Genomic DNA, 27,582 nt, shown 5'->3' on the forward strand with positions numbered 1-27,582 from the left:
TTGCTGGCGATGCCGTCGATAATACTCGGGGCTGCGGATTTGCTTCTTCTTTGAAGCAGGATAGTTCAAAATAGACATGCCTCGGGGAATAACAGGTTCGGCCAAAGAACGCGGGCAAGTACTGACGCCGCAGAAGAAGAACTGAATGACGAAAAGAAACTGTAAAGACTGGAGTTCAAAAGGGCCCAGAGAGTAATAAGTCATTTCTCTCGCTTTTTATGTAGGCCGTCGAGTAGTGTATACGAGCTGATGGCAGGGGGGGTAGACTCATTAAATATCAGAGGAAAGGGCAGGGGGCCCCTCCCGGGGGGGTTGGAGGAGGTGGTTTGAGATATTTCAGCACCAAAAAAGACCTTTCTATCTTGGTGATATGTGGCTACAAGCGGATTACGACAGGACAGGCCATTATGACACACTGATCGTCTTCCCTGAGCACACTGAGTGAAGGGTGGGCTGATCACTGAGCAACCCTGAGTGCTCAGTGAGTATATACTAAAAGTGGGTCGTGTTGGATCACGTGTAACGTAATCCACGGCCGACCTGATAACACGGCCGACCTGATAACCCCACCAGAAATCGCGCATTCCTTCCTGCCTAATATTTTCCACTGCCTACGATGCCACTAAGTCGCTCTCAATCCTGGCTAAAATCGGCCAATCAGGAGGGTAGAATCTAATTAGCCCTTCGCGATATTAAACAGGGCCAAATACTATCGCTTAACGCTACAGCGAAGCTATATGATATACCCTACGCTACCCTCTATACGCGTGCTTCGGGAATAGCCTCACGCGTCGATAAGCGCCTATCTGGTTATAAACTGACTTAATTAGAAGAGGATTCGCTTACTAAATAGATCCTCTCTATAGATACGCGTAGGGTAGCGCCTAGGCCCTCTACTATTCGAGAGATAGCTAATATCCTTCTTGTAGCGCGTAGAACTACCCCCCTATCAACCGTTAGCGTTAATTAGGTATTAACCTTCGTGAAACGGCGCGATAAGCTTTAATCGCGCTATTCTAGGCGATATAATTATCAACGCGTATTAAACGAAGACCTAAAAGCCCTACGAGCCTAGTTTACGATCGTATAAAGGGTAATTAATAAGAACAGGATATAACCGGAGGATATTTATAACTTTAATAAGATAGGCTTTACGATAGGCCTTATATTATCGCAGAAGGTAGTTATAAGAGCTAAATACTATAGTCGGCGATCGATTTTATAGCCTAGTAATCGCGAATAGGTTACTATGATCGAAGTAATATACGCTAATAGCTTCTTACTGCCGCCCTATATTATATTTAAAGGCTAGGTTTATATCGCTAGTTAGTTTGAATTAAATCTCCCTAGGGATTAGCGAATTAAAGTATCGAATAATAGCTAGACTACTAATAAGATCGGCCTTCGCTAGCTTCAAAAGCTCTTTATTCTATATACTACTTCGTGTGTACGAGGACGATTTCGGCTATTAATCCTTAATAGTTACGGTAGCTATCTTATACCTTAATTTGATCGAATATATACCGAAAACGATATTATACTACTTTGTATACCTTTATATTCGTCTTACTTACTATAGCCGCTTAATATTAGGTACTTTGTAGTGCTCAAGCGTGCGTATAGTCGCTTCGTGAGCGACCTAGCCCGAATAGGCTATAATTATATCGATAAGCTTAATTTTCTCGCAGATTATCCTCGCGCGAGGATAGAAGCTTTTTAGCCGAATATTATTTAAAGTAGCTTCGTAGCTACTAGTATCGTACTAGTTAGTACCGAAAGAGTGCTTTCTAAGCTTAATATATCGCTATATACGCCTTTGCTACTATTAAGCCGACTAAGTAGCAGATCTAGCTAGTTTACCCTAAAAACGCCTAAGATAGTAATATAGCTAGAGAAGTAAGCTTCTATGCTTAAAGAGCTTCTTAAATAGCGATCGTATAGCCCGCCTACGCTATTAAAAATTATACTAAATTAGATTATTAAGGGCGCCTATCTCTTATTATATAGCAGTGTATTACTAGCGCGAGAGAACGCTAATCTACGCGTAGCGAATAAAAAGAAACGTTAAAAGCGCACTCGATCGAATAGGCAGATTGTATATAAAGGAGGCCTAACTATCGAAGAGGGCCTATAGCAAGTTTAGTAGCTAATTTAGCCTATAGAAGCTAATAAGGTAGTATCGTATAAGGAGGTTAATCTGCCTAATTAGCCGATTCAACCGGCCAGGAGGGCTCCGCCAATCTGTAGTAGATATAGCCAAGTTAGCCACAGGATTACTTTATATAAAAATCGTATTATCTAGTTGAATTAATAGGTGTTGGTTGAGATAATCTATTTTGGAATTTTCTAATAGGGGTAGGTTATTAGGTCGGCCGTGTTATTAGGTCGGCCGTGGATTACGTTATTATGGTGACTAAGATTCTTCGTAAAATGGACGCTTAAAGTGGCGTCAAGAAGTAACCATTTTCAGTACCTACTTTACCGTCACCTAGCGTTGTGGTGTAAAATGAGTTCGTAAGTGCTAGTCCGAGGCATTGTCCTTTTGCGCGTCTGCCCTTCGACCTTTTTACTGATGTCATACTTCGGGATAACTACCTTTTCTACCCTACTACATCTCTCTACCCTACTACATCTCTGTGACGGAATTGTGAAGTCGGTGTTGGTGACATTATTAGGTGATTAAATCTCCTCCGATTTGATCAGAGGGCAGCAAAGAGCGGGTTAGACTGATTGGTACTTGAAACGGGGTTTCTCTAAATCTTTATTGACTGAGGTCGTCTTACTCCATCAAGACGCTTCAAATTTAGAATATTTATCACGAAGTCACCGCAGCTCCAAAAACAGGCAGCTGCGCGACTTTGCATTTCATTTACTGATTGGTTGCAATTGAATAAAGTCCGAATGTTACTTTTGATTCCAGACTCAAAACGTCCACGAGGCTGAGGTATTCTGTTCTGGCCACTGTTCTTCTCGCTCACAAAGCGAGAAGTCAGCACCAAGTGACTTCCACAAGGCCCCGAGAATCGTTTGAACCAAAGTAATGGAATTGAAAGCCATGACGAGTAATGAATTGGGAAGATTTTGAGAACCTGCCTCTGCTTCTCCCACGGGGCCGTTTTCTCCGTGAACTTACGAAAAATGAGGAAACTTCCTCTCCATGTAATTGCCCGCCCTTGCAACATTTTGACGTAAAAGTGCAACTGTACGCCCATTTTCCATAAAAAGTATAGCTAAGATTCGGTTGCAAAGTTAGGGAAGTTATCTGACAGTTTGAACAACTCATCCATCAGTTCTCTATTATCAACATGTCTTTGGAAGCAGCTAATCGCGACAAATGCGAACGCGTTCTTGACCGCGATCCAAATGTGGCCATATTCCTGAGGCCCATCGCAGCTCCCACCGCTCTCGGTCTTGCGGGTTTTGCGGGCTCGACTTTCATCATTTCCACGTATATTGCGCGGTGGTGGGGTGATGAAAGCTCTCCTACAATCTTCTTCCCACTCGAGGCTTTTTGGGGCGGACCTGGTCAATTCAATGCGGGTTTATTTGGTTATGTGGCTAGAGACACGCTAGTCACTGTCATTCATGTGCAGTGGGGAATCTTCTGGATGGCCATCGGTCTGCTCTATTTTTTGACCGTGAGTGTATCCAAGAGACGAATGATCTTCTTATCGTTTTTGGAGGATACTCATCGCTGATAAACTCTCAGGCAAATGGATCCCTCCCGCCTCATTCCGTAACTGTTCATTTTCCAGAGCTCGCCTCTTGGATGATTGTTTTGGCCTTTTTCACATGGTCAGGGGTACGTTGTAAAAGGCAAATTCATTCTCTTTTATCAATCCCACGTTAGACGGTTGAACCAGGCCATCGCCGCCAGCGCACGAGATCTCGTTCTATGTGCTGTCTTAGTTTTTCTCGCGATAGGAACTACCATCGCATGCTGTCTCTTCGCATACGGGTCGGGTGTTGGAACTGGAATGAAAGCGGCCGCTTATTTCTGGACCATCAGTTCGATTCTTGCTTGGTGGCGGGTCACCGTATATCTGATCGAGGAGGCCTTTGGCAAGAGCTCTATCCTGCGCTTCTTCCCCATTTTCCGCACGCCCACCGAAAAAAGACGTCCACTTGTGGTCCCGGGTTTCGGCGAGTCAGGCGTCAAGCGCGGTATGCCAGGGGTTGCATAACTTTGGCCAAGAAGATTCTTCAAAGGCAGAATTGAAGCATGGATCTGACACAGTCGATACGTTCTGGATTTTGATGATATTGACGCTTCAAGAGCTGCAGTCGAGACTTCCTATGGGTCTAGAAGGCTCGTTTTGGAGGATTGCATTGATTACTAGGACCCGGTTGGACCTGGTTCCTCATTAGGGACTTCCGGGTTACTGTTAATTAGCACATGGAACTTGATCTTGCACTGTTCCAAGTAATGTAAGCATCATTGATTTTGGTCCATACTTCATCCTGATAACAGAATCTAGGCGATTATGGGTAATTTGCATGATATGGCGGTGCAGAACGATGGACCTAATGCTTCTGGAAAGATACCGGTTGTCGAGAGTCTGGGAGGTATCGAATCACGGCTAGAGATACCAGGCACGTCATTGCTTTGAAGCATACATTGGGTTTCATTCGCTCTTGGAAGATCCATCGAAGCGCTTTAAAGCACTAGTCTAAAAAGATACATTGAAGGAAGGTCTCAAAGCCACGGATAGGATCTATGAGGGGATGGTCAACACATATCGATTTTTCACGATACGTACAAAATGGAAAGAGAGACGAAGATCATGGACTAGCCGTCCTGTCATGAAAAGTCTTTACAGCACGACTGCGTAGTACCATGAACTCAACCATATCAAATACAAGTGACCTTTGATGATGAAGGAGTTGTCGCTGTGTGTATCAATACACGCATTGAAGACAATTCCTCTGAGACAAGTCTAGAATGAAAGAAGTTGGCAAGTCGAAGACAAGTCCTCACGCAAAGGAGACGTTATTGACAGGTTGAGATGAAAAAGTACGGTTCATCGTGACGTTCTCAACGTTGCTTTTGGACGGGGACTTTCCGTGACTCGTGATCTTCGCCACAAGTTCACTCCGCTGCTCCTCTCCTCCATTTACTCTCTCCACCTCACTTCGCCTCTGCATCTTGGTCGTCCAAGAACTCGAGCGTCTGCCATCCCAATCCTCCAATTCCATCCACTTTTCCACTCCATATCTTGACTCGCTCTTCATCTCGACGCGATGCCGACCGATAACAAGGGCGAGAAATACACCTACAAGAACTCGGGCACCAATAGTCAGGTGAGTCTCTTTCCAGCACCTTTGCCTGCCGACTTTCTACAAGACTGATCATCTCTGATACCTTCACTCCTCAGGGTAACCACTACTGCAGCCGTGATTATAGCTCTGGTCAGAGTGGCTATCACTATTCCAACCAGTAAAGCCTTTCCTTTTCCAAGCCATGTTGCCAAACGATTTCTGACGATGCAAACCCATCTCACTTTATTTAGAGATGGATCCTACTACTACTCCAACCCGGACGGTAGCACTTATTACAGTAATGGTCTAGGTGAAGCGTGGTACACCCCTGCTGACTCGTCAGTCCGACCCCTCGGATGTTGTTGACAGTATCTATTCTCTCCGAGCTGACAGCGAGTTAGGGACGTTTCATACTACTACTCCAACGAGGGGTATGATGACAACGACGGCGGCAATAACTAGACCGGCACGGAATGTGTGCACCCATCGGAGCGTCGCCGACCAGCTTCGAGTCTGCTCGTCTGATGGGCTCACGTCAGATGATGTCTCAATGATCCCTTACTCGGGTGTCAGTGTTGGGATTACGCACACAACTTTTTATTAACTAGGATTTTTGTGCGTTTGGAAAAACGGGATTCGCTTTGGGAGGTCTTTTTTGGATGCTTGTCGCTGTGTCACTGAGGGACTTTGCCGGATCGCGCACACAACAAGGGTTTAGGGTCGCGCTTTAGTTTACCAATAAACCATTTGAATCTTTGCTATGAACAATCAGCTGCCCAAAGATTAGATTTACAAGCAAACTTGGTCATATATAGCAAGAAAGTCCATGTCAAAAGCTGACCCGGTCATAACGAAGTTAAGCCAAGTCTTTAAATCCGGGAGCCGGAGTTAGCCCGCATTTACAGGAAGATCACTCTCTTCCCGGATTATATTGTCCAGAATCTTGAACCAAACAGGCATCATTGACAAAGGGAAGACACATAAGACTCTACTCATTCTCGGATCCGTTAACATCGAAACCTCCTTGCGAAAATGACCGGGATTCCACATCAGAAAACCTGGCTTATCACAGGCGCTTCATCAGGCCTTGGAAAGTCTCTCGCCCGCCATGTTCTCGGGCAAGGCCATTTGGTTCTGGGCACGACTCGCACGGTTGACAGAGCAAAAGAACAATACCCTGGATTTGAGAAAGAGGGAGGTGTATGGGTTGCCATGGATCCCGGAAGAGCTGACACGTATGATTCGGTGCTGAAAATGATGGAGAAGCACGAAATAGACGTGGTGGTGAACAACGCAGGGTTTGCGTTTATTGGGGGCGTGGAAAATTCAAGGTCAGTCATCAGAGCGTCTGTCTGGGCTGACGGCCCGGTTGAATTATCATGTACCGCAGAATCTACACGGGACCAATTAGACCTGACTAATGAATGTCAAGTGAGGAGGAAGTGCGTTCTCAGATGGAGGTCAATTTCTATGGACCCCTTCGCCTCATACGGGCCATACTTCCTCAAATGCGCCAGAGGCGATCAGGGGATATCGTACTCATCAGTAGTGGAGCTGGGTAAGTCTTCTCTTTTTTTTGTACTCTTTTTTTTTATTTAGCTGATTATCCCGATTCTTCTCACTCAACTTGGAGCGATTGAGGTCTGATCGTTCACTCGAGTCACAGGTTCGTCGCACGGCCGGGTCGAGGCACATATTCAGCCAGCAAGTTTGCAATCGAAGCGATTCATGAATCACTCTCACACGAGGTCGCCAGTTTTGCAATCCGGGTTCTCATCGTAGAGCCCGGCGCATTTCGCACTCCATTTGCGTCTAATATCGTCACCCCCTTCAAGTACCGGCAAAGCGGAGGCTACAGTGAGGACTACCGAGGAACTTGTGTTGAGCAGATGGTTGGCGCGTTGGTCAACAGTGAGCAATTCCTCGAGTCGGTCAGAGGAGACCCGGGAAGAGCGGCGAAGGCGATATTCACGTCGGTTGAGAATGGCCACGAGTACCTTCGGCTACCACTGGGTCATGACTGTGTGGCAGCGCTAGAAGAAAAGATTGAAAGTCTTCGGGGAGATTTGAATCTGACGCGACAGTTGGCGATGTCTACAAGTGTTGATTGATGGTCCAATATGGGCGGTAAACCCGTCGCCCACCCCCATCCAAGAAGGGACTCGAATACGTCAGTCAACCCGTTCTTTTGAATTTACAACTTCGAAATTCGTGAGAGAGACAGTGAATGCTTCACACGTGATCACTGTATCCAGCTTGTCGTCGTAGTGAGATATTAATCGTCTGCCGGGACTTTTGACCACCCGGTGAGTTTCGCCAAGATCTCGACCCTGTCTGGTGTATAACCATCCGAGTGGAGTAAATCCCTGCCAGATTGCCTAGGAAAGCACCAGATTGAATCGAGGTGGCGCAGCGGATGCCAAGTGAATGATATGACGTTCAAGTCTCGGGGCTCTTGAAAGGTCCGGATGAAAATGGCAGTGCAGATCTAGAATGGATTGTGGCCTAACGCGTGGGAGCTGACGCGTAAAATGGCCGCGGGAGCCTCCACATTGCGTGGAGACTGGAGGCCAGTCCGAGCCAGGCACAGGTACAGATGCAGATAGCGGCCATTCCCGGAAGGCGATCCGTTCAACCCTTTCCAGCATCTTCAAACCCTGCCCAATGCGGCACCAACTTCCACCCCCGTGATGCGTGATGGGAGGGTACCCTTTGTCCGATCGGCTTCCTTGCACCACATTCCCATCTCACCAGTCTCGACTTTTGAAGCACCTTTTCGTATCGTGGTCACTTCGATCGAGTCGCTACGAATAAAATTGCCAAGCTTCAAGACTATGTGCGATAGTCTGCGAACCCTGCATGTGTGGGTCACAACCGAAGGGTCTAGAATGACTGCCCGTGCAAGGAAGACCGACAACAGGAGGAGTCACAGTCGAATCTGCCGCGAAATCTCTCGACTCGTCGGAGGCGACCAACCTAATATCAGTTATGATGAAACAACCGGTACTGTCGATCGAAGCCAGACGAAACTCATGTCATTTTCAGGAATAATCACACGCCAATCGCCATATCCCGTACCTCAGAGGTCAAGCGGGAAAAAACGCCATATAAAGAGCAATGAAATATGAAAAAAACCCCCAGTACGCATCCCAGTCGCTATCGTAATCTTTCTATCGTATCAATCGGCTTGGGGGGTCCAGACTCGTGCAGACCCTCCCCACCCGCATGACGTTCAGATGCGGTTCTGCTTTCGCGTCGACTCGATCGCGGCTTCAAATCCTCGAATGGTGTCGAGAGGCCTCTCGAGACGAGGGCGGGTTGGGTTGGAGAGGTCTGGGTCGGCTGGGAAGATTGGTGAGCATCTTGCATGATGTTGACTGGTGTGAGGCCAGACGGTTTGCCTGGGATTGCCGAGAGACTTACTGATAATCTTGCCTTCTCGGTCTTTGTGTTGCATGCTTCTCAAGGAAAAGATTTCTCGACTTCCCAAGTCGGCACTGACAGCCACTGTAGAGAGCAAGATATGAGTAAATAGGCCAACAATAAGGAACCGGAGATGTGACAACTTACTGGGCTGTGCTTCGAAGAGGGCGGCATTGGGATCGGCTTTGCTCTGAATGACATTGCTGGAGCCTTCTTGTGACTGCATGGAGCCGCTGCGAGAACTGGCGGCACTTGAGGAAGGCATTGCGGATGAATGCGAGAAGCCAAGTGGAGAGAGAAAATGGTAGGCAAAAGAAAGCCCCTATTGTGTGAATAACTGGCCGCGGTGAAGACAGGTAGGTCCAGAGTGTTTTGATTTATGGGCGGTCCGCTCGAGAATTTGCAAAGTGGTGAGACTGGACGGATGTCGAGGCAATATCAATGACTAGAAGATGTGGGGGAGGGCGTTCGATGCAAACGTCTTGGAGGCATTCGAGGCACGCGAAACGTCTTCTTATAACCAATTCATTGGGCCACAGGACCCGGTCCTCCGAATCGGGGCATCATTCTGCAGCACGGTGCATTTGCACTACGCTTGTCCCCGGAAAGTGTATTGGGTACAATATCCAGTGTGCAATGCACACTGGACGATTTGGTGCCGGTACCTCGCATAGTCGGATCGCCCAGCTTTCTTTCTAAAAATGGAGCCCAGGTCCCCTGCTGGGAAAGTCAAAGTAAAGTGCGTGATGGGTCTCTCCGTCCGTGATGACCACATCTGACGGTCCGATTTGATGCAAGGGTGGCAAACCTCGCCCAATGCGGGCCCTCCACTGCCTCCCGGGCCACGCACCAGGCCGATCGCGATCGGCGTACCTGAGCCAGCTTCCGCGATGACTTCAGCTTTGCCGCGATGGAGGAGCTCCGTCTACTGAACCCGATGATGACGCTAGGCATCACCGGTGTCGCAATCTTCATTTTACAGGCATTAGGGAGGGTGAGTCTGGACGTTTTCTCTCTCTCTCTCTCTCTCTCTTTTTTTTCTCTCGTTTTGGGAGATCAATTCGGATGTTTCGACCTTTGTCAAGAAGGAATTTGCTGTGTCGATGGCATGATCTACCAATCCAATTCTTCCAGATGCGCCACACTACTTTAGTATGATTCTTCGGTGGCGGAGGGCCGATGTTTCCGTCAGGTACCATCAACTGAACCAACGGTAGACGTGCCATTCCCGGTAGCCTAAAGTCCAGCACGGGGGCGTGCCCAGGATGGATCACTTTTGCATCAGCCTCGACTAAACCAGCCCTGGCCCATCTGAGACATGATGGTCTGGAGTCTGGATACACGCACCCCGACTGGTACGCTCGATTCTGTCTGGACCAAAAGAGAAAAAAATTTTTCAAATTACCCTCCTCCCTTCTATCGTTTTCTTCTCCCCCCTCCCTACCTTTTCCCAATAGGTGTGTATTGCATACCTCATCCCTTCGATGGCGCGGATGATTCATTTTTCCTTCTCAGAATGCAAGCCAATCAGAGCACTCCTCAAGCCGAATAATGTTCATTCGATCACTTGCAGTCATCATCTTCGGCCACGAGAAAACTAAAACGATCCGCAGCGCCCCTTCCGGCCGTTGTCCTTCTGGTGTCCAGTGAGCATCTCGTGTCACGTGGATTCTCGGTAGAGACCGGGCCTCTGCTTATTGCAGTTTGACACGGGGCCACGCTTCCAACGGACTCGCAGGTTTCGCAACTTTCTAGAGCTCTTTTGGCCGGATCCATCCGATTCGTATCCAATCACCAGCGGGCTTGACAAGTCGGCGGACGATGAAACCTGTCCGGGGGGCCCTGCTGAGTGGAGAAAATCCTCCCCCACAACACTACTGTAGGTCTAAGAGGGTCATTGGGGAAAACGCCGGAGATTCGACGTGACATGAACAATTGGCCAAGAAATTCCGGTAGGGATAGATGTGCCCCGATCCGTTAACTCAGCGACTTCTACCGGTAAGATTGAAAAAACGCCTTCATGGAAGAAATGAAGACTATGATTCTCGCCTGAGGCAGGCTTGCCGGTTTGGGCGATCCCCGTTGATAGAGTTTCTGGAGAGACCTCACGTGAAGCAGTCCGGAATGTTCTCGAGTCGACATCTGTACGGCAGAGAAATACCGTTAAGGTTTTTGTGAGAATGTCATGCGACTTGGGGGCCTTGAGATGAGAGAGTGAGTGAATACCCGGCACTTGCATTAAATCTGAGGATTTGTTACTGTCCGTTAATATTAGCAATGCTGCCATGGGCTGGTTAGATTAGGTTTCATTGTGTACTCGTGCGGAAGTACTCAATTCATGTCTTAACGAAACCTCGGACGGCCGAGTATCTTGTGTTGTATGACTCAGCATTGAAAATACTACAGGTACCTTTATCTAACAAATAGCATTCTCTTGAGAATGAGAAACACGGGCATGCCCAGTGGTCAAGGCGAGAATCACTCAGGCCCTGGGCTGGGGATGTGGATTGCTTTGGCCACAAGTAGAGCTCGCGCTACTAATGATTCGTAGTATGAGACGGCTTATACAATGATCATGATATTTTGGCAAAACCTAGATGAGAGGATGATGACTCGCCTCTGGCGCATTACGAGTGGGATTTTTTTCTCTTTTGTGGGGGCGACACGACCCATGGGAAAACCAACCTCAATGGTAAAATGTCTTCCCCAACGGGACGATACTCAACAGGATTAGCTGCGAAGATTCTTCAGCAATGGGATGCATCCCATTGTCTTTAGAGCTCGTGAAAGTGTGATCAAGGGCTTTCGATCATGACCTGCCTGCCGAGATAGATAGCAACCGGCAATTCTGATGACCGTGACAAAGACCAAAACATCCGTGTCCTACAGAGATGGCCATACTGCGGAATAAACCGTATCGAAATGGGTGAGGGGCTATTAGCCTACGAGGATTTCTCCTCGTGTACAGACAACCTATTCCAGTCGTTGATCTTGTCACCTAACCTTCTTGTGGCTCTCGGACGGACACAGGACTCTATAGACTCACCATCTAGGTCACAGGGAAATGCGGAAGGGCCGCGCGTGGCAGAACCAAGCCTCTAAGCTTTTTGAACCTCCCTTTGAAGAATGGCAAGCAGGAAACACCCAAAGCCCCATGAATACAACTAGAAATATTATGTGTATTTTGTAGGATAAACATGGCCCCATAATGCGCACTTTCAATGGACCAACCCCGATTCCACTACGAGTGATCATGATGTCTAGTAACTCCTTGGTAGGTTGAGAACCTTTTCACTCACATAGTTGAGAATCATCTCACGGCTCACAGGTGCGATTCGCGGGACGAGGCATTCGCGGAGGTATCGCTCCACATCGTATTCCATTGCGTATCCCATACCCCCGTGGGCCAAAACGGCCCGCTCACAGGCAGTGAAGGCAGCCTCGGCGGCGAGATACTTGGCGCTGTTACAAGCAACCCCAACCGCGTGGAACGGGACCGCACCGTCGTTGGAATCGTACAGACGAGCGGCGTGATACGTAGCGAGCTTGGCAGCCTCAAGCTTCATATAGGCGTCTGCAAGTGGATGCGCGACTCCCTGATTCTGGCCAATGGGTCGGCCAAAAACGACTCGGTCTCTGGCGTACTGAGCCGCCTTCTCGAGAGCTGCATAACCAAGACCCAGGGCTTCGCCAGCCAGCAAGCAGCGTTCAGCGTTCATGCCATGCAAAATGATTTTGAACCCCTGGTTCTCCTCTCCAATCAAAGTATCGGCCGGGATTTTATAGTTGTCGAAAAAGACCTCATTGGCATCAACTGCGCGGCCACCCATCTTCTTGATCTTGCGCATATCGAGGCCCGGCTGATTGCGGTCGAGGTCAATGCAAAAGAGTGATAAGCCTTCGCTAGATTTCTTGACTTCCTCGAGGGGGGTTGTGCGGGCCAGGAGGATCATCTTTGAGGCAACTTGCGCGCAAGTGATCCAAATCTTCTGACCAGATATAGAGTATCCCCCTTGGGTTTTCGTCGCCAGCGTCTTTAATTTAAGAGTTTCAAGGCCCGTGTTGGGTTCAGTGACACCAAAGCAAGTACGCCAAGTACCATTGATGATGTTTGGAATGGTCGTCTCCAATTGTTCCTTTGTGCCGAATTTCGCGAGAGGTTGCGTCGCGTATACATTGGCGTGGATCGCCTGGGCACCAGCCATTCCCGCTCCCGACTGCGTGATGGTTTGCATCATTATAGTGGCCTCGGAGATACCTGCATTAAAAGTGAGCACCTGCGGCAACCGCTCATTGGGTAGTTTTATGCAATGACCTACCTAGACCTGCACCGCCGAGCGATTCCGGAAGAGCTATTCCCAGCCATCCGTCTTTGGCCAAAGCCGCATGAAATTCCTTTGGATCTTTCTCTTGCTGATCACGCTCTTGCCAATATGTGTTTGGAAAATTGGAGCAGATGTGCTTGATCGCTTCGTGGACAGTCAGTTGTTCGTCTGTGAATCCTGTCATTTCCATGATATCCCGCCGCCTCGACGTCGAAAAGAATGAGACTTGCGATGTCACAAGAACTCGATTGCTCACGGCCGGAGAGGCCCTGCGGGACAAGAGAGTCCACTGAGACCTTGCATATTGTCGGACTGGTGTTCGAAACATGGTCGACGGTTTGAGTCCTCATAAATTGGGACAAACTGATTTAAAGACGCAAAAGGACCATTTTTACGTCACCCCAAGCTAGGGAAGGGGGGGGGGGGGGGGCTTTCTCAGAGTGGTAACCGATCTTACCGATTAGCCGACTTCCCCGCATGTTCGGTGCATTGTGAAGATGGCCGTGAGGGGTTGTCGAGGGAGATTCGCTCGATCTTTTTAGCGATGAGATCGCCTTGATAGAATGAAAAATTAAATAAAACGGAGGTCGAAATCGAATACACGTATCTTGTCGCACGACATGACTGTTGCAAATAATGTCAACCCGTACTTCAGCGCAATAGGGATCTCGTTTCTTGCGACTCGGGGGTGGCGGCCGCCGTGTGTATCTTTGTCTCGCTCGGCATTGCGATTCAACGCTTCTCAGGCGCGCTGGAATTGGTCGTCAAGTCGGTTGTCGCGTACGCCGCCACTTGCTGGCATCACCGTTGTCAGCTTAGAACAGGCCATCGCGGCGCCCTTTTGCACCCGTCAACTGGCCGACCTCGGTGCCCGAGTGATTAAAGTCGAGCGACCGGGATTGGGCGATTTCGCGCGTCAATACGACTCCCGCGTCCGTGGCCTCTCATCCCATTTTGTGTGGACCAATCGCTCCAAGGAAAGTCTAGCGCTGGATCTGAAGGATGAAAAGGATCGTACTGTGCTACAGAAGCTATTGGAACGAGCCGATGTGCTTGTGCAAAATCTGGCACCGGGTGCCAGCGCCCGGCTTGGCCTGTCATACGAGGCACTGAAAGAGAAGAACCCTTCAATCATTGTCTGCGACATTTCGGGCTATGGACAAGATGGCCCATATCGGGACAGAAAAGCATATGATCTTCTCATCCAAAGCGAAGCAGGCTTGTTGTCCGTTACGGGAACAGGTACTGAGCCCGTAAAAGTGGCTATTTCGATTGCGGATATCGCCGCCGGAATGTACGCTTTTACCAACATTCTCTCTGCAATCATCCGGCGTGGTAAGGATGGCCAAGGATGTCGCATCGATATCTCAATGTTGGAAAGCATGGTCGAGTGGATGGGATTTCCGATGTACTATGCTTTCGATGGAGCTCCTGGACCCAAGCCATCGGGCGCCTCCCACGCGTCAATCTATCCCTACGGGCCATTCACGACAAACGACGGCCAAGTCATGCTGGGCATACAGAACGAGCGGGAGTGGGCAAAGTTTTGCGATATTGTGCTTGGTCAAGCAGACTTGGTGACCGATTCTCGGTTTTCGAGCAATGCATTGCGAACCGAGAACCGAGACGCCTTAAGGGACATTATTTGTGATGTCTTTTCGCGGCTATCGACTTCGGAAGTTATCACTCGCCTCGAAAATGCCTCAGTCGCGAATGCGAGTCTTAATGATATGAACAAGGTATGGAATCATTCACAGCTGGAAGCTCGCGACCGGTGGACCAGCATCGAAACTCCCGCTGGTCTTGTGCCTGCGCTCCTGCCACCGGGTTCGACAAAACCGGGGGGACAGGATGGCTATGAACCTCAAATGGGCTCAGTACCAAAAGTGGGACAACACAATGATGCTATCCTGGTGGAGCTTGGTTTGAAGGAATGATGTGTTGCCTCCAGCGACTGCCGGGCTTGATGTCAGGTAGTCATACCACGGTGGTGACTCTCTCATCTCGCTCTGATATAAGCTAGGAGCTGATACCCAGGGACTAGGGGGTGAATAAGCCGATGATTCTCAAGTCTATGAAATTTTCGGCATGGCCGACTACTCAGCTGTGTAAAAGCCAGTCAATTCTCTCGACTAGGGAGAATCCTGCCTACATGAATGCTTGCATATTTCCCATAAACAAGGGGCGACTCATCGTTGGAAAATCGGGCTTTACTATCGCTAATGTGTGATGATCTGAGGACCACGCTGTTTAGCTATATCACAAGATAGAGAATACAAGAAGCTACCGGGCCGCCGAACATCTTGAATAGTCGATTCATCTCTTCGGGCGCAGAATATACCTTGCCAGAATTTCGATTTCTGGCCCTTCGCCTCCTTGTGATAAATGGCGTACCTGTTCAATCTATCGAACTATCAGAAATCTTTTGAGGATTCCCCCCCCCCCAACCCGCCTAATACCCGAAATGTTGAGATCCTTGTTATGAGTATTGGAGCCTCATTCCTTGTTTATGATAACGCTCTCCAATTATGTGCGGGCAGTAATGGCACAAGAACGTACATCCACCCGGAAAGGTGGGCAGCACTAGATAGACATCAATGGGCAATCCATTTGGGACCGATCAGAATACCGAGGGCCGTGAGTCCTCTCCAGCCGACCGTATCTTGTCCACTTTCCGAGAAGCTAGACCGAATATTGGAGTGGGAGAAGGTCCGGATTGTGCTTCTCCACAAAAACCAGCATGGAGTTTCCACCCTGACCATTAGTTGGAAATTTAGGATGTTCACAGCGGTTGCTGCCGACAGGACTTTTTTGGACTTATTGAGTCCCCTTTTGCTATCGAAATTTCTGACCCCTGGCTCAAAGGTTGCATTATACAAAACAAGTCTCACGCTGTATAATTTCCCATGCACTTCCAACCGTCTTGGGGCTGTATGCACGATCGGCTAATCTCAAGCGTGGCGATATCCGTGACGGATGTAAACTTCTCCGGCCTTCGGCATTTGACTCAAATCGGCAAGAGAGACCTCGGAGTTAATCAGATAAGCCCCAGATCCAAGGTACCGACCCACTCTCCGGGCCGCAAAAGGGTATGGTGACCAAAAGTCAAAATGACTGCTGGTCAATACCGAAAGGTTTGCCGATTCCCGTGCCTTTATATAGAGTCACCTGGATGTTCAAACATCAGTCGCTGAACATCGATTCAAAAATTCTCAACATGTCTGCTTCATCCCTTAGGAATATTATCGTGATTGGGGGCTCCTTTGTAGGACGGGTGAGTCGAGAACTGACCGCATACGATAATTCACATTACAAGAGGGGTTGCTGATGTTTTATTTTATTTGTACTCCATAGGCAACTGTGCAAGAGCTCGTCAAGATCATTCCACCAACTCATCGGGTACGCCGAACTTTGTGGTTCTTGGTCTTTCGATCGATCCAGAAAACCTAGCGAGCCGCCGCTAATCAGCATGTCAGATCCTTTTGACGGAGACTCACAGCCACTTCCACCATCTATTCACATTTGTAGGCCAAAACATTCCATTCTCGCTGATAAACAAATGACACAAGATAACTGACAACGGTCTTCAGCCTCGTTTTGCCATCGTTCCTGGACAGGAACACAAAGCTTTCATTCCTTACAGTGGCTTGTTTTCCGGCGCACCCGATCCCGCTTCGCACGCCGTCATCCAAGCTTGTGTCACCTCTATTCAGCCGGGGCACGTCCAGCTCGACCGAGAATGGCAAGGCTCTACGCATGTACCCTTTGATTACGTCGTCGTCGCAACCGGAACGAGATTGTCAAAACCCGCTGCGATGGAGCACGATGACAAGCCCTCGTCGGTTGAATATTTGCAATCCCACCAAGATCAAATCAGGCGATCCAAGACCATCTTAATTGTTGGAGGTGGTGCAGTGGGGGTCCAAATGGCCACGGATTTGAAGGAGTACTTCCCAGACAAGGAGGTCACTGTCGTACAATCACGGGCCCGAGTCATGCCCAGTTTCCATCCCCGACTCCATGAAATCATTCAGGAGCGATTTGATCAACTCGGCATTCGACTCATCACAGAATCACGGGTCAAAATCCCCCCAGGAGGATTTCCTAATACTGGAACACCCTTTGATGTGGACCTCACGAACGGCTCTAAGGTGTCTGCAGAGTTTGTCATTCTAGCTACTGGGCAGACCCCCAACAATCAACTAGTGGCAGACCTGAAACCGTCCACACCAGGGGCACCCTCAATAGTCAACCCGGATAACGGATACATCCGCGTTAGGCCAACAATGCAGTTCCTCGATGAGAAGTATGGGAACATGTTTGCTGTTGGGGACATCGCCGATACCGGAGCACAGAAAGCTGCGAGACCCGGAGCCGCGCAGGCTGCAGTCGTTGCGAAAAATATAGTGTCGTTGATAGAGGGAGAAACCCCCCAAGAGAAGTTTGTGAAGGGACCCGGAGCAATCCACATCACTTTGGGAATGGTGAGTGAACTTTCATACTTCTTGGATTGTGCGGTAACTCCACTTTGGGCGGCTGTTGCTAACACATTCGGCTTCCTTGCAGAAATACAATATGATTTTCCGCAACCCGAATCCTGCGGAAAATCAAACCGAGCCGTGGATTTTGGAAAAACACGAGTAAGCCGTCATTCTCCTATAGCGCTTCGTGATAAATTCATGCTTTACTAATACTGCTCTTAGCGGCCGGGAGGATATGAATGTGGAAAGTATGTGGGAACGTATGGGAATCTCGATTGAAAATCCGCGTCAGTACCATCTTTAAGCATGAGTGGGTCAATTTGAATCTTGGAGGGTCAATTTCTGAAGAGCCGGAGAAGAAATGGACTATGTTATCGGACGGGAAACTATCCTTGCTCACTGTGTAGTCGCATACTATCTCTCACTAGAAAGCCTGCTATTCCAGGTATCGGTATCACTGAAAATCGTGAAAAATGCAGTTTTCGATCACTTTCAGATCTGGCAATGACATATCTTCTTTGAATTCAAATCCGCACGAGGATTTTTTGGGAAGCTGAAACTGCTGTGGAACGACAAGCTAAAAAAATCAGATACGTTATTTTGGACTCATTTCTAACCGCCCTGACAGCCAGGCTGAAAGCCAATACTGCACACACTTTCTTACGCAGGATCTGAGCACTAGATAGTGACTGTCAAGATTGATGAAAGGTAGCTTTTGCTTGTCTGTGTTAAGTAGACGTGTCCTCGGGAGTTCTGTTCCCTGCTGCCCGGCAAAGACATTAGTGTCCGAGATTGAAAAATATGACATGTTAGGTGCCGAGCGCGATGGATGTCTCCCAGGTCTTACTCCCAAAGCTCCCTATATTCTCAATTGTCCGAGGCCGTGTTACAAGGACACGCAGAAGGGGATTACGCCAGTGAAACTTGAGGCCAATGACCACTAGGCCTTGAGCGAGGAAAATGATATTCGAAGGGGCGATGATGTGCCATTCGCTTCTTTGAGACGAATTTCAAATTAGCGTGTTTTATCTGATTGCAAAAGTCTGGATTGCATGTTACACCTGGGTATTTCAGGGTGAATATAGAACAACAGTGTCTTGACAACACTCTGTGCTCGAGTGGGTCTGAAAAATTGACCAGTCTTGTCCAAAATGAATGCCTGAGGCCCTAATGGCCCCTGCTTGATTCTCTCCTGTCGATAGTGATTTGGAAAAATGCAAAAAGAGGAAGGCCCTAGCCGCGAATCGAACGCGGGTCACATCCATGCAAGACTAATTTGTTATTCAGTCTGGATTCAAATCACCCGAAGGATGTATGATACCACTATACTACCAGGGCCGTGATAAAATACAAGAAGCTATTTTGACAATATAATGCAATGAACCGGATTAGTTGGGAGATTCACAATTCCAAGTCTGGAAAAAGTTGAGCTTCGGGATGAAAAATTCATCGATGGATATGTACTGTAGCTTTCTGCAAAGCTTATTTCGATCCATGTACCCAAATTGGCCCAAATTACTTGCCAATGAAATCATAGGATGTGACATTGCTGGGTACCTGCACCCTCTGAGCAGCCAAACTCTGTTTACCCTGCCAATGCAATACCGCGAAACTTTGTCTAATTCAACTGAATATATGGCTCTTGAATGATCTGACAGTCTGTCAGAACGGGGTACCGAATGATAGGAAATTATCAAACCTTCTTCTAGGCATGATTATCGCCGCTGGTTTAAGGATACGGTCGCATTTAACATACAAGCCATGTCGACCGAGATGCAGCTCTATGGATGGCTTAATGAGCATTGGGGGTGGGGTGGGTGATATGTATAGTAAACAATATCTCGGTAGACTCAATGTGACCGTCTTCAAACTCAGAGAAAAAAAAAGAAACAGCTTGCCTAAGGAATGCCCCTATTGTGTACCACTACCACTGCCCTAGCCCCTCGACCTCAGACCTGAGGTATTTCGTTGCCACAATGGCCATACTGCAAGAAAGAAAAATCTCTGTCGGGAATTTCCCGACGTGTGAAACCACCTGGGAAGGTGCTGGAATCACGGTCATCCAAGTTAGCCATTAGGCTGGAATCTTTCCAAGCTCACAATCAATGCGATTCATCTGCAAAAGTGTTCACGAGTGGCTAAGTGCGGCTTCAGTCGGGTAATTCCAGGCGTGCTGGCTGCCGCCAGGGCGCCATGACAATTCCAAGGCGCAAAGAAGAAAGACGGGAAAAGAACACCGGTGTATTTTTTAGGGAGGAGAGTGGATCATTTCTATTTTGACGGAATCAGTGTCGAATCGTCGGATTCTGTGGCGGCCATGCAAGAGAAATGTCCGTCAAGTCGGCTACGATCCCGTTTTCATAACAACGTCCCCGAGCCGAATGTCTCATAAGCACATTTGAACGGCAGCGAGAAAAGATTTCCCAATAAACGGTCAATCCCTCTCAAGGCGCAGAAGCTGTCGAGCAGGCGATGTATTTTTTGACGCAAAGTTGATCGTTATTAGTCGACGAGAGACCCCTGAAGGGCTTCCAATATCCTCCAGCCCACAGCAACTACATTTTCATGCATAGAAGAACTACAGCACTCGTTTGGGACCCACTGGCCAAACACGAGCTTGTCCTATCGTATGAAACATCACCCCGCTTGCGTTTTTCCATTGCACATTTTTTTGAAGATAGGTTACATATTAATTCGTACATTGAGGTCGACTTGAGGAAGGAGAGATTGACGGCTCCTACATCAATCGATATCACTGTAGAGAGAACTGAGAACGGTAAGAGATGGGATGCCATAATGTACATGTGTTGTTGATGGTGCCTGTAGATTGAATCAGAAGACTAGGCCTACCTAATCGCTGGCAGTATCTCGATGATATTTCCCTGGTGGGCCTGGCTTGTCAGCGCAAAGTGACGCGGCTTTTATCTGTGTCATTTCGGTTAACGATGGGATGGCTTGATTCCAAACTCGGTACAAGAGGGTTTAGTACCCGCCAAGGCGGACATTCATGGGTATCGACACCACCGCCCAATGGTCCCCCATGACTATTCTCCGGTGCTGTCTGTTATTCTCGACAATGTCTCGAGATCAATGCTTTGTCCCAGTCCAGTGCACCCATTGACTCTTTCAAATCGACCACAGAAATTCAGACGTTTCGACAGTCGATTACCAAGCCCATCAATGGTGTGCTACTTACATAAGTCGGCACGTCGAACCTAGGTCGTATAGTACTGCTTATCCACGTCTTATGCTGCGGGTATATGGTATGCAGAAGATCGGCTCATGCAGACGAAATGCCAATCCATGATTGACTGATTAAAAACATCTTCAAAGTGAAGATCAGCTGCCTGGGCCGTGTTAGAGGCGCTCAACTATCCAGGTAATATGTCCCGAACGGGAATCAACGACTCTGGCATGCAGCGTTGCAGGTCCTGCAAGGGGCCAGCCCGCCCACGTGGGGGGAAGACTCTTCGTGCGGCACACTTTCCTCCGCGGGACTGACAAGGAAAGTGGTCGTGCGCACGCTTCGTACTAATCAGGCGCAGGTCCGGAGATTGAATTATGAACTGCGGGTTGACCGAATTTTTCCCTCCTCCGGTCGGTCAAAACGGGGTTTTGTCTGGGGCGTATGCCCAAGATCAAGACACCAAATCCAATAACACTCAAAGTCCAGGCATATGCAATCAATATACAAAGTCATGGACTGGAAATAGCTCGGCCCCTCGCCCCAAACTCCACCAAAATGCGGGATGGCCTCTGAAAAGAGATTTCCACTCTGCCGCTTCCGCAGTGGATGCCTGAGCAGCCGACCAGCGTTGTGAAGTGGTTTCAAGAGAAGGAGGCCAAAATAAAACACTCGACGCAAAGGCATCCCAGTGTCAAGGATCTTCTGCGCCATTCTCGGAAGACAGAAAATATGATTCACGGTAATGAGTATTTACCATGGCGTTCCTTCTTCAGTCTACACCATCACCTGCATGTACTCCTTTGTTCATTCTCATTTCCTATCTCCCAGTTGCCAGTTGCCCGTTGAGACTGGACAGTTGGACACGTGATGTGCCAAGCGCCCCAGGCATTCAGATTCGGAGTTCTGGGCTTCAGGCCATTCCCATCTGGCTGCAAGCGGAAATCTCATCTCCGCCACACTCAGCCTCGCCCCCTCGTCGGCCCATCAGTCATTAGAGCCCAGTTTGAGACCATGGATCGTTCTACATATGCACTTGTTCTATCGAGATGAGTGAGGCGTAACGCCCCTGACGTCGTCGTCGCGGGAAGGTCTTGGGTATGGGGCGCCGAGCTGGGGAGACGTTCAATGCGGAGAATTTGGAGAAAGCTTTGTGCAGCTTCTCCTCTGTGGCCTGGGTCAGGGGGGACTGTACCACTATAGTGCGTTACTGGCTGATGAACACTCGACGCACTTTGTGTCAATAATGTATCCGCAGTCTGTGGTCTTGGATCCTCTTTTTTTCATTGCCTTCTTTTCTTTGGCCTTATCTCCCTGTTGAGGTCCTTTTTCCCTTTCCCCTCATTTTTCTGCCGTCTCCCCCGACTCTGACCGTCTTCCAAGCCGGAGACACGGTTCCTCGACTCCGCTTCCGTCCACCAGCGATAGTGACTTCCTAAACAGGCATCCTAACCCCCTCTCTCGACCGACGCTGCGGCAAATTGCAGGTTGTCCGTCCAGACATGGTCGGACCCAATGGTGGCCGGGCCCGTGGGGCGGAGGAGTGGGCGGATGACCGTGCATCGATGTACACCCTCCTATTCTTCCCCTGTCGTACAACAGCCGGGAATCGATCGTTGCGATGTGACACTCTCAGCGGGAAAAGCGCTTGATCTCCTGGCTGAAGCTCATCTCCTGCGCTTCCTATCTATGGATGTACTCTTTTCCCTCTTTCCCACCTCTGTTTGACCCCTTATCTTTTCCCTATTTTTCCTATCTGACCATTCTTCTTTCTCCACGAACCGTGGGTGCTTTTGTTTTTCTCGTCAGCCGGTTAGTGCCAAACCTCGCGCCTCGGTCCACGGCCCTCGGCTCGTCGTCCGTTGGTCGCCGGAAGTGGCTTATTGGCTCGTCGAACCCCGGTCGGCGAATGAGATTAGTTCACCTAGGGTTGTGGCCAAGGTGCCAAAAAGCAAGAAAAAGAATTTTAAAAAAAAATAAAACAAGAAAGAAGAGCAAAAGAGGATCGCAACGAAGAGGGGGAAAAAAGCAAGCGAGCAAGAAGAAAAAGGTCTTGCCAAGCGACAGGCAACAGGATGACTTTCATCGCACAGGAACCCATACGCCTCCGCCAGCATTGGACCCTCGTGGTCAGCCACGCTGGAGTGACGTCAATGATCGTTGGCCATGTGTTTTTTTCTTTTCTCCTCTCGCATGGTACAACATCCTCTGGCGGTTATAGCGACATCCTACAATCACTAGTACATATTCGTCGCGCATAGGGTTACGCTACCTACCTCTGTTCTCTACAACCGGACTCCTCAACGATGGTAAGGATCATATTTCCCGTAAGAAGCTCATGGAGTTCAATGGGTCGAAGACGGCATGTTTGTCAAAGACCCCTTCGATCCCATTGAATCTTTCAAGTGCCCCTCCCATCCCGATTGGACCCTGACCGGCCAAGATCAGCCACTTGGACGCCTGCAACTGCAAGGGAGGTCCCCATCACGCGAGTCGCGGGTCGGGTTGGTTTGATTGTAGCTGGTGCACTGGTGGCACACACCTCCGTGGCTACCAACCGAAGAGTCTTCCGGGGTACAATACAATACAATTGACAAAGACACACCTCTTGGTTCCGTTGATCCAGTACCTCCTACGACCGTGGGAGTAGAGCTTGCGATTGACTGTCGTTCTCGAGCCATGAATAATACACACTGTCAGAGCTTCCCTTGATCCATCTCAATCGGCGCAAGTCTCGTACATCTCCTGGATCCTGAGCGCTGCGAAGATTGGAAAATATCCACTGAAAGAACGAGATCGCGCCCAACCACGTACGTACTGCATTTGATTGGTGAGTACTGATCATTTCTGACTGAGTCCTTCCAAGCTAGCGGGACAATCTTCATAGTCGCGAACGAGTCTCTCCCGAGTATCTGAGTATTAGATTCACTCCCCCTCCCCGTTTTGTTTTCTTTCTTTTTCTTTCTCAAAACACTTTACAAACAGACTTTATCCCGGCTGAATTGATATTGACTGCGCTTACATCCTAGTCTGGTTGCCCTGTAGGTGCTCGTCTCTCCTCGACTTGGGCCTTCAACAGTCCAGGAAGAGAATCCGAGGGCAGTCTCATTTGCACCGTCCTGTCTCGGACCCCACTTCTCCACCCACTTTTTCCCTTTCCTGCCCCTCCCCCTGCCAACCATCGGGCTCGGCGCTAGTGCGGAAACGGAACATCCATGATAAAGGGACCGTTTTGACTGGATAGCCGACTGGCCAATCGATTGGTCGAACCTTGACTGGTGGGGCAGTACATGTGGAGTCTCACTTGATGAGGACCCATCCCGGGACTCTACTCTCATTGGCGGTTGATCAGCTTGAGCCCGTAATTTCCCATGAAACCCGCGTCTTCCCCCCCCATCCGAACCCAAATCCGGTCCCAGACTCAGCTGGACGGGGACTCGTACATCCATTCGGGCTTAGTGCCTCGCGGGCTCAACTACTCACGGTGGACGAAGAGTAGTCGCTTTAGAGTGCGGCGCCATGAGCTTTTCGGATGAGGGCGCTGCACACCGAGCTCCTCACGTTGGCTCTTTGGGGGTCGTGCAGTAGTCAGCGCAATCATCTCCCATCCGTCTCGTCCACGATTTGTTTTAAATCCCACCTTTCCCCGGCCAACCCGCACTTTTCGGATTGGAAGAAAGGAAGAAAAAAAAATACACACACATCCACACACCCACGCCAAAGATTCCTCTTCTGTGTTTCGAGCCGCTTGAATACTCGCGCAAAGGTTGACGGCCGTCTGCCTTTTTGATCTTCTCCCTCTCTGCTCCCCTTTCCCTCCTCTCATCATTCTCATCCCCTCGCAACATTGTCCCAGGTCTCATCGTATACCCGGTGCTAGGCCCCTTTGTATTTGACCCAGTAGCGTGTCATTCAGCCCCTACGAGGATCTCGTAACCCCCGGCGATCCTTTTCCATTCCATTGGTTGGACGATCTTCGGACTGCTATCGCAACCGTGATAGCCCTCTTTATTTCAATCTCTTCAGGTTGAATGCCCTCGACGATCATCACGACACCCAGTGTTGGACCGTCGTCTCTTTTCTCGCCGGCCAAAGAACCGAATTAGTTCTCCCCCAAGCGACTGTTGACCCAGCGAAAAAAAAAAAAAAAAACTTTCCCATTGCAGCAATCATCTCGACCGCAACTTCTCCTGTCCCAGCGCGCAACCGTTTGAACCATCCATTGCACCTTGCTTCCAAACGGATCGATCTTTGAACAGTACTCCCGTTGCGCAATTGATCCAGGCCCATGCAGCTTTAAGAACGGTCATCTCCCAATTTTGTCCGAGCGACCCATCTATCACTGACGCCCATACTCTCGTGTGCGCCACACCCGAAAGCCCTTCGAAGCTAACCTCCCACGCACCCTTTGTTTACCAAGCGACGTGGTCCATTACCCCAGGCCACCCCTCTTGGTCTTCAAAGTATCTCTCATCCACCCAAGCAACAAGTCCACGAACGGACTTTCGTCCACGTCATTTGAGCTATCATGGCTTTGATGGGCTCAAAAGATAAGGACGACGTCCCAGCCCGTGTGGCCAATACCCCCGTGGGGAAAAACGAAGGCCCCGGTGATGTCCAAGAAGGTTTCTTCGCCGACAATGCCGATTCCCTCCAGCGTCATCTGGGTAACCGTCAGATTCAACTGATCGCCATCGGTGGTTCCATCGGAACGGCCCTCTTCGTCAGTATTGGAACGGGTCTGTACCATGGCGGTCCCGGCAGTCTATTCTTGGCTTTTACCATCCAAAGTATATTCCTGGCTATGATCAACAACTGTCTGGCTGAGATGACGACGGCCTACCCCGTCAGTGGTGGCTTCATCCGTTTGGCCGGTAAATGGGTTGACGATGCACTTGGTTTCATGGTCGGCTGGAATTTCTTGTTCGTGTTCACCATGCCCCAATCACCTTTTTTGCTGATGGGGGACACAAACGTCCGTCGGGAGTGTACCATTTCGGCGGAGAGGTTTTACACTCACCCGCAATGTTTTCATGCTGACGGTGTGCGCGTATAGTTTCTACGAGGCTCTATTGATTCCATTTGAAATCTCTGCCTTCACCCTGGTTCTGTCCTTTTGGAGTGAACGGGTCACCGAGCCAGGCCCCGTTGCTGGAATCTGTGCCGCAGTCATCTTGTGCTACGGGTAAGGGATCCACCCCATTATCCCCCATCTTAGTTCCCCGGTTTTTTCTTTTCTCCACATATGTGGGCTCTACTCCACTTGTCACCTCAGGTCGAAGCGACCACTTTATACCTACCAATCCTTGGGAATGGCAAGCCTGAAGAGGTTCAGCCAGCTTCTTACGCCCGTTGTCCCCAAGACTTGCGAATCGTACATTGGGAAATCTAGCTAACAAACGTTTCCCGATCAGCTTCCTGAACATTTTGGCGGTTCGCGCCTACGGTGAAGCCGAGTTCTGGCTCTCCGGTGGCAAGGTCATCCTGATTTTCTCGCTCTTCTTCTTCACCTTTATCACCATGGTGGGCGGAAACCCGCAACGTGAAGCCTACGGATTCCGCTACTGGAACAACCCAGGGGCTTTTATGGAGTATCTTGACACCGGTGCTCTGGGTCGCTTTGAAGGCTTTCTTGGGTCTTTGTGGTCGGCCGCCTTTGCCGTTGTCGGCCCCGAGTATATCTCCATGGTCGCCGCCGAGGCTCGACGCCCGCGTATCTACATCAAGAACGCTTTCAAGACGGTCTATATCCGCTTCGGTATCTTCTTCATCGGCGGGGCGTTGGCGGTTGGAATTGTGTGCTCTGCTCGTGACCCGCGGTTGACAGCAGTTGTTATGGGGGAGACTGGCGGCTCTTCCGCCGCGGCGTCGCCGTATGTCATTGGCATGCGCAACATGGGTATCAGTATTTTCCCATCGATTGTGAACGCGTGAGTCCTTTTTTCCCCTTCGTTTTTTCTGTCCGTGATTCATGACCTCAAAGACTTTGCTGACCATCGCCGCAGACTTCTTTTGACCTCCATTTTCTCTGCGGGCAACACATACACCTACTGCGCCATTCGTACCCTGTACGGTCTGGCGCTCGAGGGACGCGCCCCTCGGATCTTAACTAAGACCACGAAGAGTGGTGTGCCCATCTACTGTTTCGCCTTTGTCATGATCTTCCCGATCCTGTCATTCCTCCAGGTGTCCAACAGTTCCTCGATCGTCATTACCTGGTTTGCCAACCTCGTGACTGCTGGAGGTAAGATCCGCCTTCAATCTCCTGCCTGAATTTGTCTTTGTTTTTTTCTTTTTTTCTTTTTGTTCAGCAACCGTCTCCCTCACTCTTTATATTGATTTGCTCATATTGATGATTGCACCTCAACAGGACTGATCAATTACATCGTCATCTCAATTACTTATATCTGCTTCCACCGAGCCTGCAAAGCCCAAGGTCTTGATCGTCGCACCTTCTCTTACTTTGCTCGTCTCCAGCCTTTCTGCGCTTACGCTGCCCTTGTCTGGATGATTTTGGTCACTATCCTCTATGGCTACCCGGCCTATAAGCCATGGAATGTCTCCACTTTCTGGTCTGACTATACCATGCAAATCGTCATTCCCCCTCTTTTCCTGATCTGGAAGTTGCTCAAGAAGACCAAGTGGTTGAAGCCCCATGAGGTTGATCTCGTTTGGGAGCGACCGTTGATCGATGCCTACGAAGCCAGCTTCCTTGATCCCCCCGTTGGGTTCTGGAGGGAGTTTGGCCAGATGTTCGGTTTCCGCCGCATCAAGGGTGGCAATGACAAACGCCGGGCTTCGGTACATCAACCCATCTCGGACAGTGCGTCAGACAACGTCGTGGCCTGAGTCCCGAGTGTTCGAAAGGCCAAATATCTCTTAATACATTAAACTAGGCTTTGATTTTGCT

General features: G+C 49.3%; 8 protein-coding genes and 1 non-coding gene across 9 annotated transcripts; 6 read left to right on the top strand and 3 right to left on the bottom strand.

The window, feature by feature from the left end:
• Positions 1-3,305: 3,305 nt before the first annotated feature.
• Positions 3,306-4,184, top strand: POX_c04737 (uncharacterized protein; the record flags this gene model as incomplete). The annotated part of the gene is made up of 3 exons (XM_050113598.1): positions 3,306-3,638; positions 3,710-3,802; positions 3,864-4,184. The coding sequence occupies 3 exons, from the start codon at positions 3,306-3,308 to the stop codon at positions 4,182-4,184; spliced, it is 747 nt and encodes a 248-aa protein (XP_049971154.1).
• Positions 4,185-5,241: 1,057 nt separating this feature from the next.
• On the top strand, positions 5,242-5,721 carry POX_c04738 (uncharacterized protein; the record flags this gene model as incomplete). The annotated part of the gene is made up of 4 exons (XM_050113599.1): positions 5,242-5,301; positions 5,376-5,437; positions 5,511-5,597; positions 5,661-5,721. The coding sequence occupies 4 exons, from the start codon at positions 5,242-5,244 to the stop codon at positions 5,719-5,721; spliced, it is 270 nt and encodes an 89-aa protein (XP_049971155.1).
• A 570-nt stretch (positions 5,722-6,291) lies between these two features.
• POX_c04739 (uncharacterized protein) lies at positions 6,292-7,370 on the top strand (the record flags this gene model as incomplete). The annotated part of the gene is made up of 3 exons (XM_050113600.1): positions 6,292-6,590; positions 6,692-6,817; positions 6,926-7,370. The coding sequence occupies 3 exons, from the start codon at positions 6,292-6,294 to the stop codon at positions 7,368-7,370; spliced, it is 870 nt and encodes a 289-aa protein (XP_049971156.1).
• Positions 7,371-8,491: 1,121 nt separating this feature from the next.
• Positions 8,492-8,947, bottom strand: POX_c04740 (uncharacterized protein; the record flags this gene model as incomplete). The annotated part of the gene is made up of 3 exons (XM_050113601.1): positions 8,492-8,601; positions 8,683-8,766; positions 8,830-8,947. 3 exons carry the CDS (start codon positions 8,945-8,947, stop codon positions 8,492-8,494), a joined length of 312 nt encoding a protein of 103 aa, XP_049971157.1.
• Positions 8,948-11,942: 2,995 nt separating this feature from the next.
• POX_c04741 (uncharacterized protein) lies at positions 11,943-13,335 on the bottom strand (the record flags this gene model as incomplete). The annotated part of the gene is made up of 2 exons (XM_050113602.1): positions 11,943-12,940; positions 13,002-13,335. The coding sequence occupies 2 exons, from the start codon at positions 13,333-13,335 to the stop codon at positions 11,943-11,945; spliced, it is 1,332 nt and encodes a 443-aa protein (XP_049971158.1).
• Positions 13,336-13,627: 292 nt separating this feature from the next.
• Positions 13,628-14,944, top strand: POX_c04742 (uncharacterized protein; the record flags this gene model as incomplete). The annotated part of the gene is made up of 1 exon (XM_050113603.1): positions 13,628-14,944. The coding sequence occupies one exon, from the start codon at positions 13,628-13,630 to the stop codon at positions 14,942-14,944; it is 1,317 nt and encodes a 438-aa protein (XP_049971159.1).
• Positions 14,945-16,224: 1,280 nt separating this feature from the next.
• On the top strand, positions 16,225-17,792 carry POX_c04743 (uncharacterized protein; the record flags this gene model as incomplete). Its single annotated transcript, XM_050113604.1, has 6 exons — positions 16,225-16,281; positions 16,362-16,406; positions 16,484-16,531; positions 16,598-17,491; positions 17,574-17,647; positions 17,711-17,792. The coding sequence occupies 6 exons, from the start codon at positions 16,225-16,227 to the stop codon at positions 17,790-17,792; spliced, it is 1,200 nt and encodes a 399-aa protein (XP_049971160.1).
• A 925-nt stretch (positions 17,793-18,717) lies between these two features.
• On the bottom strand, positions 18,718-18,826 carry POX_tR080. Its single transcript has one exon. It is a non-coding gene; the product is annotated as a tRNA-Pro (tRNA).
• A 6,374-nt stretch (positions 18,827-25,200) lies between these two features.
• Positions 25,201-27,521, top strand: POX_c04744 (General amino acid permease AGP2; the record flags this gene model as incomplete). The annotated part of the gene is made up of 5 exons (XM_050113605.1): positions 25,201-25,595; positions 25,729-25,857; positions 26,087-26,602; positions 26,678-26,916; positions 27,043-27,521. The coding sequence occupies 5 exons, from the start codon at positions 25,201-25,203 to the stop codon at positions 27,519-27,521; spliced, it is 1,758 nt and encodes a 585-aa protein (XP_049971161.1).
• Positions 27,522-27,582: the final 61 nt, after the last annotated feature.

This window comes from Penicillium oxalicum, chromosome III (genome assembly GCF_001723175.1).
Source record: "Penicillium oxalicum strain HP7-1 chromosome III, whole genome shotgun sequence".
Lineage (NCBI taxonomy): Eukaryota > Fungi > Ascomycota > Eurotiomycetes > Eurotiales > Aspergillaceae > Penicillium > Penicillium oxalicum.